Source organism: Chelonia mydas, chromosome 6 (assembly GCF_015237465.2).
Source record: "Chelonia mydas isolate rCheMyd1 chromosome 6, rCheMyd1.pri.v2, whole genome shotgun sequence".
Taxonomy (NCBI): domain Eukaryota; kingdom Metazoa; phylum Chordata; order Testudines; family Cheloniidae; genus Chelonia; species Chelonia mydas.
In genome coordinates this window covers 71545720-71559664 of record NC_051246.2, presented here as the reverse complement: position 1 = coordinate 71559664, position 13945 = coordinate 71545720, and the positions used below count along the sequence as shown (strand labels likewise).

General features: G+C 45.3%; 1 protein-coding gene across 5 annotated transcripts in view; it reads left to right on the top strand.

The window, feature by feature from the left end:
• MAPKBP1 (mitogen-activated protein kinase binding protein 1) overlaps window positions 1-13945 on the top strand; it is a 120740-nt gene that overhangs the window by 91691 nt on the left and 15104 nt on the right. For all 5 annotated transcript variants that reach the window (XM_027818141.3, XM_043549843.1, XM_043549846.1 and 2 more), the window contains 6 exons: window positions 338-449; window positions 1098-1161; window positions 3620-3745; window positions 9715-9863; window positions 10430-10479; window positions 11570-11806. In XM_027818141.3, coding sequence (XP_027673942.2) covers window positions 338-449; window positions 1098-1161; window positions 3620-3745; window positions 9715-9863; window positions 10430-10479; window positions 11570-11806 — 738 coding nt within the window. The remainder of the gene's footprint in view (window positions 1-337; window positions 450-1097; window positions 1162-3619; window positions 3746-9714; window positions 9864-10429; window positions 10480-11569; window positions 11807-13945) is intronic.

Below are 13945 nucleotides of genomic sequence, written 5' to 3'. Positions count from 1 at the left end.
AATAGGCTTCTAAGTGAGGTTGTGGAATCCCTGTCATTGGAGGTTTTAAAGAACTTGTGAGCAAGCATCTGTCAGGGATGGTCTAGTTTTACTTGGCCTTCCTCAACTCAGGGAACTAGACAAAAACCATTTCAAGCCAGGGGTGTGGCAGCACCTCCAGCACCCCTAGTTTCAGCACCTATGCTGATGCCCTTTTGGAGTACAGGGCTTCGGGTGACTCTAAACCTTTCTTTCTGTGGTGCGTGTGCCCCTCTTTCTGGCATTCTGGGCATTTCTTGTGCATATGTCTAAGGTACTTTCTCACCAGCCCGTTCTGCCTCCTGTACTCCTCAACCAGGTGCAGACTGATCCCTCGGGTCTCTACATTGCAACTAGCTGTTCTGACAAGAACCTCTCCATCTTTGATTTCTACTCCGGCGAGTGTGTGGCCACAATGTATGGGCACTCAGGTGAGTTGCAGAAGCTTCAGCAAATGCGTTTTTAGCTGCAGGTTATACTGTGGCATATAGTTCTGGTCAATATTTTCTGAATTTTGAATGAAACTTTTAATTGGTGATTCAATTTTCAATTAAAAAACAAACAAAAAAACCCACCTTGGAAATGTTTGGGTTCCTTTGACCAGGAGTAGAGCTGGCTGAAATTTTGACGATCAAAAATATTTATTGAAATTCCAACTTTTTTTTTTTTTAATTTTGAAAATCTCATAAAAATTCTGCAAAACGTTTTACTGTTTATCAGCCACGTCAAACGGACTATAAACCAGCCACTCCTTTTCCAGGGAATCCTAATCCTCTGTACAATACATCTCAACAGTACCCTGAAGGATCACTTTCCAAGGTGGGCTGATTGCTGATTCTTCATGTTCATTCAGTCGTGGGCTGTCACACACTATTATGCATCAATAAATCTTAATTCTGACCTAGAGGGACCACCTAGATGTGATAGGGGAATTTGGGTATCTCTCCTCCATGCAAACATGCTGGATCTGATCAATATTTGAGTACAGAGCTGAGCCCAGCAAATCCATTTTGCCAATGATCTGTGCTGCACAGTGGCATATTTCAAGAGGCGTTGTTCTTGTGTTCTGTTTTACACAGAGATTGTAACTGGGATGAAGTTCAGTAACGATTGCAAACACCTGATCTCTGTCTCTGGCGACAGGTAAGCACGGGGTTTGCTGTTGTGATATTAACTCCCTCTCCTCCTTTAGTAGAATGTCAGCCTGTGGTTTTGTGCCATTTCATACAGGAGTTAAACCACCTCTGCAAAGCAGGTGGAGCACACACGTTCAGGGCATTGCAATATTATGATGGGTGTGTTGTGATGTCCAAAACAATCTCTGTGCTTCCTGGATCCCACACAGGTGTTGCACATCCCAGGAAATCTTAGTGAGTGGAGCTGTGGAGAAGATTGGAGCTGAGTAGCAGGCGGAGCAAGATTATGCAGAGCTTTGTGTCCCTAAACTCTGTGATGTTGCCCATGAGTTATCTCTAGGTTTGACCTGCCCTAATGGGATACGTCATGAACAGGCTGGGTCTGCTTTCTCAGTTGTAATTCATGCTGTTGATGTCACATCCCGGAATTATAACTATTGTTGTTTTTGTGCGTGTGAGAGAGAGAGCTGCCCTGTGAAGGAATGCAGCTGGCCAGCCCAAGGGTGCCTTAGCTCAGTGGTCTCCAAACTTTTTGGATCGTGCACCCCCAGGGCCAGCTCTAGGGAAGCAAAAAAAACCCCACAAAAAACAGAGCTGCCGTGCTGCCGAAGATGGAGCGGGGAGAGCCGGGCTGCCGCCGGCATGCCACCGAAGAATCAAAAGTCCGGGAGCACTGCTGTCGCCGTGCCAGCGGCGCTCCTCCTGCCACGCACCCCCAGGGATGGTCTTGTGCACCCCCTGGGGTGCACGCACCCCACTTCGGAGACCACTGCCTTAGCTTCTGGCTGCAGCATCTTACAACTTTGACTCTGCTGTTTAAAAAACTAGCTGGGGAGTTTTCATTGTTCAGGAGAAGTCTGTGTAAATGTGCACGGTTTCAATAACTCGGAACAATGCTCCTGAATCTAGTCACCACTAGGGCTGGCCACAAAACTTTTCCATTTTGCAAAACATTTTGAGGTTTTGAAATTTGTTTTCATTCCCCTGTGGAACCAAAATGAAATATTGTGATTTTTTTTTCCATGAAAAAATTTGAGGGGGGGGGATGGGGAGAGAGAGAGAGAAATGCCCACCCCAACTCCAGAATAGAGCACTTCCCTGGGACATGCAGGTTCAAGTCCCCGGTCCAAATCTGGTAGAGCAAGGTCTTGAACCTGGGGCTCCCACATCTCAGGTGAGAGCCCCAACTACCAGAAATTCCACTGAGGACCTGAGAAACTTCCCTAATGAAATTTTTGTTGAAATCAATATGTTTCGATGGGGAAAAGTTTTGTCAACATTTTTTTCAACCAGCTCTGGTCACCAGTACATAGAAGTACCAAAATTTTTTTATAGGATTGTGTTACCCTAATGGCATCTACATGAGGCTACACTCTAGGAAATTTGGAAACTTCAGGTTGTGTAGAATGGGCTCCCCACTTACTTAGCAATGTTTCTTGCATCTTTCTTGCTTGTTACACCTATGCTCCGTCGACGGTACTGGCATCAGTTCATTATCAGATGAAACTTAATGTGTGTTTGGATCCTGTGTAAACTTTGGGCAAGCTTGAATCTAGATCCAAACTTCATAGGCTGGGCTCCCCTCTACAAAGTTTATACTAGATCATAACCTTTGCAACTAGGTGTGACATATAAGTGCTGTCTCTTTAAAAATGTGACCAACTTGTGCCTCCAGAAAAATCATGGGGCACCAGTGCTTGCAGAGGCGGTTGCAAGCACCTCTGATTTGAGATAAGAAGAACAGGATTTTTTTAAAAAAAGTCATAGTTGGACAGTTCAAAGCGAACTTCTTTGTAGCCTGGAAGGAGGCTACAACCACCCCCTTGGAATACCAGCTTGCTGGCCTTTGATGGGATCTAGGAACGCTACTAAATCCCGCTTAGGGCCAAAAGGAGTGTAGTCCTTTGTTAATGACAGTACCATTTCTTCCCTGTTTCTACCTCTGTATAATTAGACCCAGCGGATTAGTGGGGGGTGGGGGGGAATCATTCAGCACTGAGAAGAGGTTGAACGTTGGTGAAATGCAGGTCATTTTACTCCCTGCTAATTGGACATGCTGTGAGGATACGATGTTCCCCAGCCTGAGAAGCCCCATAGTTTTTGTGTCTTTAAAGGGTTTTTTAGCACTTACGGCCGTAACGTCTAGGTGCTATATACAAAAGTTAACAAATATACAAAATCTTACCTACATCCCCAGAAGAGGAGCTTCAGAGCATCTTTTGTCAACAGAAAAGTCCCTGCAGCTGGAGAGCCTTCATGTGGTCAGGCCAGGGGTGGGAGAAGAGCTTCCTTACATGTCTGTCTCCAAAGTACCATGCACTCTAGTTGTGCCCACCGGGCTCTGTCTTCTCCCTTTAGGCTGGTTCCCAAAACCAGAAAGGAAATTCTTAGCCTCACTGAAGGAGAATATTAATGACACTGGACTGAAAGGAAATGTAACTTGTTCACTCTTTCCCCACTTCCAGCTGTATCTTCATTTGGCGCCTGAGTTCTGAGATGACCATCAGCATGCGGCAGCGGCTAGCTGACATGAAGCAAAGAGGGAAGCAGGTGGAGAAATCACCACCACACAAGACAGCTGGACTTATCAGGTGAGGGGTGCAGAGAGGGAGAACAGTTGTGGAAGCTAGATATTAGTTTGTGTGGGACATTTAAAGGTGGACTTGGGTTTACTGCAGGAGGTTGTTCTTATTCCTCATCAAGAGTATTTTTTCAGCTTCTCTTGCTTTTGTTGTTTGTTGGCTTTACACTGGTTTCTTGTACTGCTTGTTCTGCATCTCTGGATTTTTGGATTTAAAACCTTCTCTATGATCTAATGGCAGGGTACATCCAGCATCACTTCATTCTGTGTTGTAATCTGTACTGAATGTCACAGCTCTTTTATTAATGCTGAACATGGTGTCAGAAAACTACTTTTCAAAGCAATGCTGAGACAGGTACATAACATCCTGTCAAGGAGAACTTGGTACTTTATGGCTAGAGAGCTCTAGGTCTATGTTAAAAACCCACCCTGTCAAAAATTGGCGGCTAGATTTATGCAAGGTACATACTGAAAAATACCTGCCATTTATATGTTTTTTTGCAGTGTTGATTTTTTTTTTTTTTCTTTTTGTGAAAAGCACTGGTAGGTCCTAAAGATCTGCTGTATTCATTGTTAACTTAGCCCCAGGAGTGGAAGTTTCAGGGAGGGTCACTTTTAAAAGATATCATTCCAAGGGAATGACTTTTGCTGGCTAGTCAGATTTTTTTGCTCTTACAGTAAACAAAATGTGTCTAAAAATAAACCCCACAAACTGGAAACTCTGGAATAGATCTAAATTTATCCAGTGATCCTCCTCTAAACAATGGTACTCAAGTACTGAGCTCTGAGTTTCAAACAGAACAAACTCAGCTGGGAGGACTGTCTGGGCTTTTAGGTCTGTGGATCAGTTCAGTGTAAAATATGTGGCTTTATGTGCAGACATTAATTTGGGAAAGCGGGGTGGCGGAGGGGAATATCTGCAGCCCTGAGCAGGCTCACATGGGATCAAAATAGAATTGGATCCATAAAGATTTTTGGATTTTCCCTCTCTTTCCTCCTCAAATGACTCTCTGAGTTAAAATCTGGATATAAAAATGCCAAAGCAATGAAGGTCTTGCCAGACTGGTTGTTTGAAAGAATTACAAGAACCTTCCCCTCCCTTTGGGAGCAGAGTGGGCAGGAGGAAACTCTGTGTGCATAGTTTCACTGAGCATGACTAAGGTTTTCTTTCCTTGAAGTATCTCCTGTCTGACATGCAAGCAATAATTATTCTGGGATGCCTCAATATTGAGCCATGAAGCAGCCTTTTCTAGCCAAAATGCTAGAGCTGTAAAGCAATGTGCTTTTTATAGCAGACTCTCCATCATTCCAGCAGCTGCAACTTTGCCTTATTGAGGCGCAGTCTGTGTCGGACGCTCCGTTTCATTCGGCATTAGGTGAGACTTGTCTCTGTCACATTCTCTTGCTGGAGGCTTGAATGGGTGCCACACCAGCACAAGCAATTTGGAAAACTTGTTTGGTGACCTCTTTGCTAGTCTGGAACATTTTAGGTTGGTCAGCTTACAGCTTGTTTTCAGTTTCGACCTGTCAGTGTGGTCACTGGATATCGGCAGACAGTTCCAGGGCATTTTGGATTGCTGGCTGAATTTGAAGGAATAGCCCATTGGTCCGGAGTCACTGTGTGGAGCAGAGGAGCTGAGGGTCTTGAGTAAGAGTCCATGTTTTATAGATATGTAATATCTGCTCCTGTTTTGCCTTCAGAATCTGCGCATAACCGGCTGTATAGAACTGGGTTGCTTCTTGAGGTGTAAGAGTATTGTCTTATAAGTGGTCTAGGTACAAGGTCCACGGAAGCATTAAGATGCTCCATCCTCAGGGATATGTATTTATTTTGTGAGGCTCCTTTCAGAGCTGTATTGTTTACAGTTTTGGTAGGAAGCAAGGGAGGTGATCTGTTTCACCAGCTAATTGGTGCAATGCCTGCATGTTCTGAGAGTGTCCCAAGGTGAATGAGCAAAAAAAGAGCGTCAGAAAGTTGGAGAAGTGAGAGCACTGATTAGGCAGTGGTGAGCTGAAGATTTATAATCTAAAATAATGCTGTGTCTATCCAGCTGCGACTGGCAGTTTGTGAACTGGCCTCACTGACTATTGTCCTGGAATCCTATTGTTCTGCACCCCACCTTATGTGATAATGAATTCCTTTGAGCCATTTCATTTTTATGCTGCTGTTGTTTTCTCTACTGCATGCAATATCCCTCTGGGTTCTCCTTCTGGTCATGAGAATTGCTGATGTGTTCTCCCCATTTAACTTGAGCTGTTTATTTGATGGGGAAATGTAGCCTGTGCTCATTTCATATTGCTGGTGCATTATGGGCTTTTTTGAGATATTTTTGTTTTTCATACTAGGAGTTGCATAGAGGCTTTTAATATATTTTGATTTTTGGTGTGAACACATTGTTTTATTATTTGGAAGGCACCTGGTCCCGAGTTATTTGGAAGAGAGGTTTTACACTGATCTCACTCTGGAAAGTTTCAGGGATTATAGATGCATGTGTTAGCGGTGTGTATTTTTAAATCCCCTTTTTGTATGATTTTATTGAAGATCTATCTTTAATAGCAGGAGATAAACTTGGTTTAATTTTGGCTAGTGCTTCTAAAGCCAGTGTAAAGAGTTTGTATGTGCTCTAGAGAAGCACCGTTTGTCCTTGGATTTATTCTAAATTGATAGCCCCTTGTCAAATGTTCGATGAGGCAGTGGTGCATTCCAGGAAAGCTGGGTATTTCCCGTGGCTAGGAATGTGACAGGCTTTTGATGTAAAATCAAGACCGGGGCCTGATTCACTACTGTTACTCCAGTTTTACACCAGTGTAACTCCATTTTAATCGGTACCATTGTGATAATTACAAAGGGGTCTGCTTTCAGCCCACAGACCTTTTGAGAGAGGAAGTACAGAACTGCCAGTGTGTTCTGCATCCATTACCTCTTAGCGCGTTATAACAGGATGAATGTGTCCTTGAGGTCTGAGGGGGCAAGCAGCACAGGCTCAGTGCTGAAACATTTAAAAGTTTGTCTGTTATAAGAACAGTCACTTGTTCTTAGATTCCATCCCCCGCATCCTTTGTTTAAGTATGAATTAACTTCAGAACACAAAATGGCATTGTTACAATGGTGTATTAGTTATATGGCATTTTGCAGACCAAAGACTATGTCTCTATCCCAGGGAGCTTACAATTGAAGCCCCAATCCTGTAACTGAGTCGGTGGATTTCTGCACCTGCAGGGAGCCCCATTAACATCAATGGGACTTCAAATGGGCACAGGGCCACCCCCAGGGAAGGAGTTGCTGCATGTTCAGGACCCAAGTTTGGATGATAAATTTGAGAGAAGGTAAATGCTGGATGAGGGGAGCAAGGGAGGAGAACAAGAGTAGAGGAATAAAATAATGTGGTGCTTTAAGTGAGTAACACTTATCTTGAGATTTGTTTTTACTGTTACTTAGAGAGGAAGATTAGGGTTCATATGGGGCTGCTGGAAGAAGAGTGGGAGGAGGGTCAAGAAGAGGGTTCAAAGTTTGTGGAAGAAGGCATGGAGAGCAAAATGGGCGAAAGAAATAAAGGTTGTGATTCGGTGTGTGGTTTGGACAAGTAAAATAGACATTACAGGTTATAGGTTTTCCAAAGCACCCAAATGACTTGGGAGCCTATGTCTTTTCAAGAGCACCTAAACTTAAAGTTTCAAAAGCACCTAAACTTCAAGTCAATGAGACTTAGGTGCTTTTGAAAATATTACCTACAGTGACCAGGCATGGGAGTATATCTGAAGAACACATGATGTGGCTGCATAAAGTTGGGCATGGAGAAAGATGTTCAGAGAGTAAGGTTTGTTGTGATAATGTAGGACAAAGACTTAAAGTTGCATTAGACATATCCAACCTGATAAAGTGTTTGATAGCTTGTGTGCAGTTTGCATTGACCTCTCTCATGGTTCTAAAATTTTATTTACATCCCATTATTCCGTTCTTCTGAAAAGGCTTGAATATGTCCTTTCTTTCCCTACTAATTTTGTCAGTCCATATTTGTCAAATGGAGACTATCTTTTGGTGTAGCTTTGTGTGTGTAAATTGCATCCATTCTGGTTGATCTACTAGCCCTTCCCCACTCCCACCAGCTCCAGTATGCCCAAGAATCTCCCAAAAAGTAGCCGTGACTTGACACACAATATAATCAATTAAGTTTGAGATATCTGACTAGTAACGTTATTAAAAAACCTGATAAACAAAACAAAACAACAAAAAATGCCAACAAAATCCTTGATGGACCAAACAGAAAAACCACCATCAAACCTACCAGTGCATAAAAGGTAGCATTGTCTCCAGTATATTTAAAAAATTGTACATTGTGGTATAAACCACAGGATCGCCACTTGGAATATGTTTACACTGCAGCTGGGAGCAGGTCTCCAACCTGTGTTAACAGACTCCTGCTGGTGGGGCGTGAGCTAGCATGCTAAAACTAGCAATGTGGATGTTCTGGCTCAGGCTGGAGCTTGGACGCTTAAGCCCACCCAACCCACTAGCATTCAGAGCCCAGACTCCCAGCCTGAGCCAGAACATCCACATTGCTCTTTTTAGTGCACTAGGTTGAGCCCCACTGGCGCTAGTCTCTCTCTACCCAGGCTGGGAGACTGGTGCCAGCTGCAGTGTGGACATACACAAAGGGTGTTATAATGCATGAGCCCTGGCAGGATGTCACTGCTCAGGCACAAGAGGCACAAAGCCTTGAGAAGGACAGAACGAGGAGACATGGAGATCAATAGGAAAGATGCAGAGACTGACAGGCGCAGATGGATAAATCAGAGAAGGGAAATCTGCAATTGGACCATTTTGCTGGAAGAATCTACTAAGAAAACTTTCAGTTCTGTTCTGCACCCTACTCCTAAAATATTGAAAGTCATCTGAAAAGGTGTGAGTAAGATCCCTCTACATCTCCATATAAAATAGAAATTAAAGTGCCATCATTGTATAGAGGATCCTATTTTAGTACTGCCTGAAATTTGTAAATTGCAGGAGAATTTGGTCCCTAGCCAGATGTTTCTGTATTTGATAGATGAGTTATTTTTGTCTCCTGAATGTCTTGCACTTGACATCCACCCACAGCCCTCTGTAAAGGTTGCTAATGTTACACTGGGCTCCCTTGCCCAAGGTCACAGTGTGGGTGCTGTGCTGACGGATTTGTTGAAGGCTCTTAATTTATTTAATTGCACTTTGTTACTTCAGTTGATTTGGTTCCGCTCTAATTTGACTGAGTGGGGAAAATGTCTCTTGTGCTCATAAGTCCTTTGTTGATGGAAATTTGTGCTTGGGGTGCCTCTGGGATCCATGCCAGGATTGCTTCCCTTATCCATTTTGATTAAGGATCTATCCAAGGTATGTTTGACATCCTTCAGTGTGCCCCCAGGCTGACACTACAGCATGGATATGTTATGGTGCATGAGCTGTGCACATGAGGTCACTGGGTTTGCATCCAGGAATCAAACTGGTCTCTTTACAACAATATCCGTCTGTTTCTCAAATGTTAAACTGCCATCAAAAGGAACATCTTGTGATGTTTATGTTGCACAGTATGCTCCAACAAAGGAAATTGTTTCTCTCTCTTAAATAGGTCCTGACAATCTTGACCTTAAATTTGGCTATCTGCAGTATTACTGTTCAATATTAGTTTAAATTGGAAGATGAAACTACAGTTTTACTTTGCTCAGCTCTAGTGAGTGCATTTCTAATCAGGATTCTCTACCTCTTCCTAACACATGAACATGCTGGACTGCCTCTGGGCTGGTCTAGTTCTTTGCACCTTTGCATGGTGCATACCTTGAATGGTGGCTCAAAGTCAGGTTTTGCAGGAGGATCAGGGAAATGTGTGGAGAAATTGGTACACCTTGCTAATTGTGCTGTATGATGGGTGTGTTAAGTGGGAATACCAGGTTGCGTATGGGGGTTTCTTACGACGTACTGTAATGTTCCTTCTGATTCCTTCATCCCAGGCACGAATCCACCTCTGTCCTATCACCGGTGCCAGTGCTTTCATCAGACAGCGACAAAGATGGTGAAGATGAAGGGAATGATGAAGATGAGTTAAATGGGCTACAGTCTTTCCAAATTCAATCCAACTGCAACCCTGAGAGAGACTCAGGTATAAATGGGAAAGAAAAGGGGCATGAACAGAGAAAAGGGAAGGGGACTTGAGCCTCGGCAGACTTGTGAGGCTGTATGGGGCAGAGAAGGGACATGGCAATAGCGAAGGTGACAATCAAGTGCAGGCAGGAAGAGAAATACCAAAAGAATATTTTGGGGATGGGAGCAGATGGGGGATCGGCAGCCATGCTTGCCTATGCTGAGCTGGAGAGAGGCCGACTCTGACTTCCCTAATGGAAATTTCAGGTGAGAATTTTCAACGGGTTTTTACTGATTCCAGTTGGCCAAAGAGGTTTTCAATCAGAGCTATGGGGGCTATTAGTCTAGTGACTCCTCGGGCTTCTGATTCTTCAATAGAAAGCCACAGAGGTCAGTGGAAGCCTGAAGAAACCAGATCCAGTCTTCAAATGGTTTCTGCCATACCTGCTTCTAGGAGTTATCATTACTGGAGACAGGTATCACAAGTGAAAATGCAGTAGCCATGAGGCTTTAGAGGAAAGAAAGGGGGATAAAATAGCCTTATTGGCCAGGATGCCAACTAGATATAGTTTTTTCTCTTTCCAGATCCAGACCTTTCCCTCTCAAGAAGCCTCTCCCATTGGGAAATGAGGAGGGTGAGTCACTAATTCTTTAACATTTTTCTTCTCATCATAAGGAGGAGTATCTATGGAGACCAGAAACTACTAATTCTGATTGATGGTAGGAATACTGCAATAAGAAATCTCCCAGTGCAGGAATCCCATTGCTGTGGCTATTCTGTGAGGAAGCGTTCGATTGGGAGGAAGTGTCCAGCACTACCATGTGCTGATTGTGGCTAGAGGATAAGAACGGCCATGCTGGGTCAGACCAATGGTCCGTCTAGCCCAGTGTCCGGTCTTCCGACAGCGGCCAGTGCCAGATGGGTCAGAGGGAATGAAAAAAGAACAGGGCAGTTATTGAGTGATCTATCCTCTGTCATTCAGTCCCAGCATCTGGCAGTCAGAGGCCTATGATTTTGTAGAACATGATCATCTTAAAAATTAATCCTGGAATAGATCTAACTGTACTGGATCATCTAGTCAGTAAGTCCCATTGTCGGTGGATGGATAGGATGTGAAGGAGAGTTTTTAAAATGTTAAAAGGATCTGGCTGGAAATCCTAGTACATATAATAAATTCACCTCTTTACCCATTGTAACTATTGAGTGCAGCAGTCTCGGTGTCTCGGTTTGTGCTAATAGCACGAGACCCAGCACTTGTGTGCTTTCACACCTCCTTACACAAATACATCTAGTAGCTATATTGGAGGGTCTTGTGGTTTCTCAGCGGCTCACGCAGGCTGGATACTCTTCCATATATATTTAGGACCCTTTGGGGCAATTCTTTACCTCTGGTATCATGCTCCTTCACTTCAGCCCTGAATAATGAGCCTCTATGAGGATACGTCGCTTGAGGTTGAAATTTAACTGAACCATTTTATCTTGACATGAAAACTTTTGAATTGGTTTCTTTGGTTAATTAAATCTTGTTACAAGGAGGGTGCACTTGGATCATCTTCACATTATGAATCTCTTATAACTAAAGGTTTCTGTATGACTGAGGGGCTTTGGGTTCAGGAGGATGCATAGACAGCTATTTTGACTTGATCCTTGGTTTTCTCTTCTATTTCTCCATAACCAGAATTTTACCTCCAAAGCTCTTATCTTTTTCTTTCGACTTCCTCCAGGCAAAAGAGATTGCAGAGATCCAACATTCAGAGACTGCAATGAACAAGATGCCGCGGCAGCGGGGCCGTTGGTCCCAGCCAACCAGCAACATAGAGATGACAGTTAAATCCATGCTGGACTTGCGCCAGCTGGAGTCTTTCTCAGTCTCTCGATCCCCCAGTCGAGACTCGCTGTCCCAGACCAGCAATGGGGATGACAGAGAAGAGCATGCTGATCTCTCTCTGCATGTCAACAAGGTAACAGTGGCTGTGGATTCAACGTATAGGCAATGGGAAACCCAAGACTTTCCACAGGAGCCTTCCTAGAGCTCTTTGTCTGCTGCTGGCCAATGGGAATTGAGCCTGACACAGTAAATGCCTGCTTGATTTCCTGCACTTTATTTCCCTTGAATCTATTACAGGTAGCCAGGTGACCTCTGTCTAGAACAGGGGTGGGCACACTTGTTGGCTTTAGGGCCACATCGGGATTCCGAAACTGTATGGAGGGCCGGGGCCGGGTAGGGAAGGCTGTGCCTCCCCAAACAGCCTGGCCCCCAACCCCTATCCACCCCCCACCCCCCCACTTCCCACCCCCGACTGCCTCCCTCAGAACCGCTGACCAATCCAACCCGCCCTGCTCCTTGTGCCCTGACCCCCCCTTCCCAGGACCCCACCCCCATCTGACCCCCCCCCCCCCGCTCCCTGTCCCCTGACTGCCCCACCCCCTATTCACACCCCTGCCCCCTTGCAGCCCCCCACCCCCCAGGACTCCCACGCCTATCCAACCCTCCCCATCCCCTGACCCCCCCCTTCCCAGAACCTCTGCCCCACTCAACCGCTCCCTGTCCCCTGACTCCCCCCCTGCCCCTTATCAAACCCCCCTGTTCCCTGCCCCCTTACCATGCTGCTCAGAGCAACAGGACTGGCAGCTGCACTGCCTGGCAGGAGCTCGCAGCCCCGCCGCCAAGAGTGCAGGTGGCACAGCGAGCTGAGGCTGTGGGGAGGGGGAACAGCAGGGGAGGGGCTGGGGGCTAGCCTCCCCAGCTGGGAGCTCAAGGGCCAGGCAGGAGGGTCCCGCAGGCCGGATGTGGCCCGCAGGCCGTAGTTTGCCCACCTTTGGTCTAGAACACTCTCCTTCATTAAGCCATGGTTCCTCAGTTCTAGGAATGGCTGACCTGCATGTCATCTGAGGCCCACAGAGTTCTAGTGCAGCCTGTGATTGAGTTTATCTTTAACACAGTGCTGTGGCCTGTGAAGACTATAGGTCCTAGTAAGAAATGAATTACCTTGCTCCAGAGACTACTTAGATCAAGATGGATCATTCTGTGCTGGTACCTAACTTCAGCGGAGTTACTCCTGCTTTATGTTGGTATAAGTGGATACACTAAACTGCGGGGAGAGGTAGATATGTTGGAGGGTAGGGATAGGGTCCAGAGTGACCTAGACAAATTGGAGGATTGGGCCAAAAGAAATCTGATGAGGTTCAACAAGGACAAGTGCAGAGTCCTGCACTTAAGACGGAAGAATCCAATGCACCGCTACAGACTAGGGACCGAATGGCTAGGCAGCAGTTCTGCAGAAAAGGACCTAGGGGTTACAGTGGACGAGAAGCTGGATGAGAGTCAACAGTGTGCCCTTGTAGCCAAGAAGGCCAATGGCATTTTGGGATGTATAAATAGGGGCATTGCAGATGGAGGGACGTGATCGTTCCTCTCTATTCGACATTGGTGAGGCCTCATCTGGAGTACTGTGTCCAGTTTTGGGCCCCACACTACAAGAAGGATGTGGAAAATTGGAAAGAGTCCAGCAGAGGGCAACGAAAATGATTAGGGGGCTGGAGCACACGACTTACGAGGAGAGGCTGAGGGAACTGGGATTGTTTAGTCTACAGAAGAGAAGAACGAGGGGAGATTTGATAGCTGCTTTCAACTACCTGAAAGGGGATTCCAAAGAGGATGGCTCTAGACTATTCTCAGTGGTAGCGGATGACAGGACAAGGAGTAATGGTCTCAAGTTGCAGTGGGGGAGATTTAGGTTGGATATTAGGAAAAACTTTTTCACTATGAGGGTGGTGAAACACTGGAATGCGTTACCTAGGGAGGTGGTGGAATCTCCTTCCTTAGAAGTTTTTAAGGTCAGGCTTGACAAAGCCCTGGCTGGGATGATTTAATTGGGGATCGGTCCTGCTTTGAGCAGGGGGTTGGACTAGATGACCTCCTGAGGTCTCTTCCAACTCTAATTTTCTATGATTCTAAGTGAGAGGAGAATCCAGGTCAATGTGTGTAATAGCTGGTTGACCTTGTCAGATGGGGCGTGTATGTTTGTGTGTGGGAGGGGAGATGGGACAGGGCCAATGGAAAAAGTGCTGTTTTCTAATTGCACCCTTTGCTGTAGTGA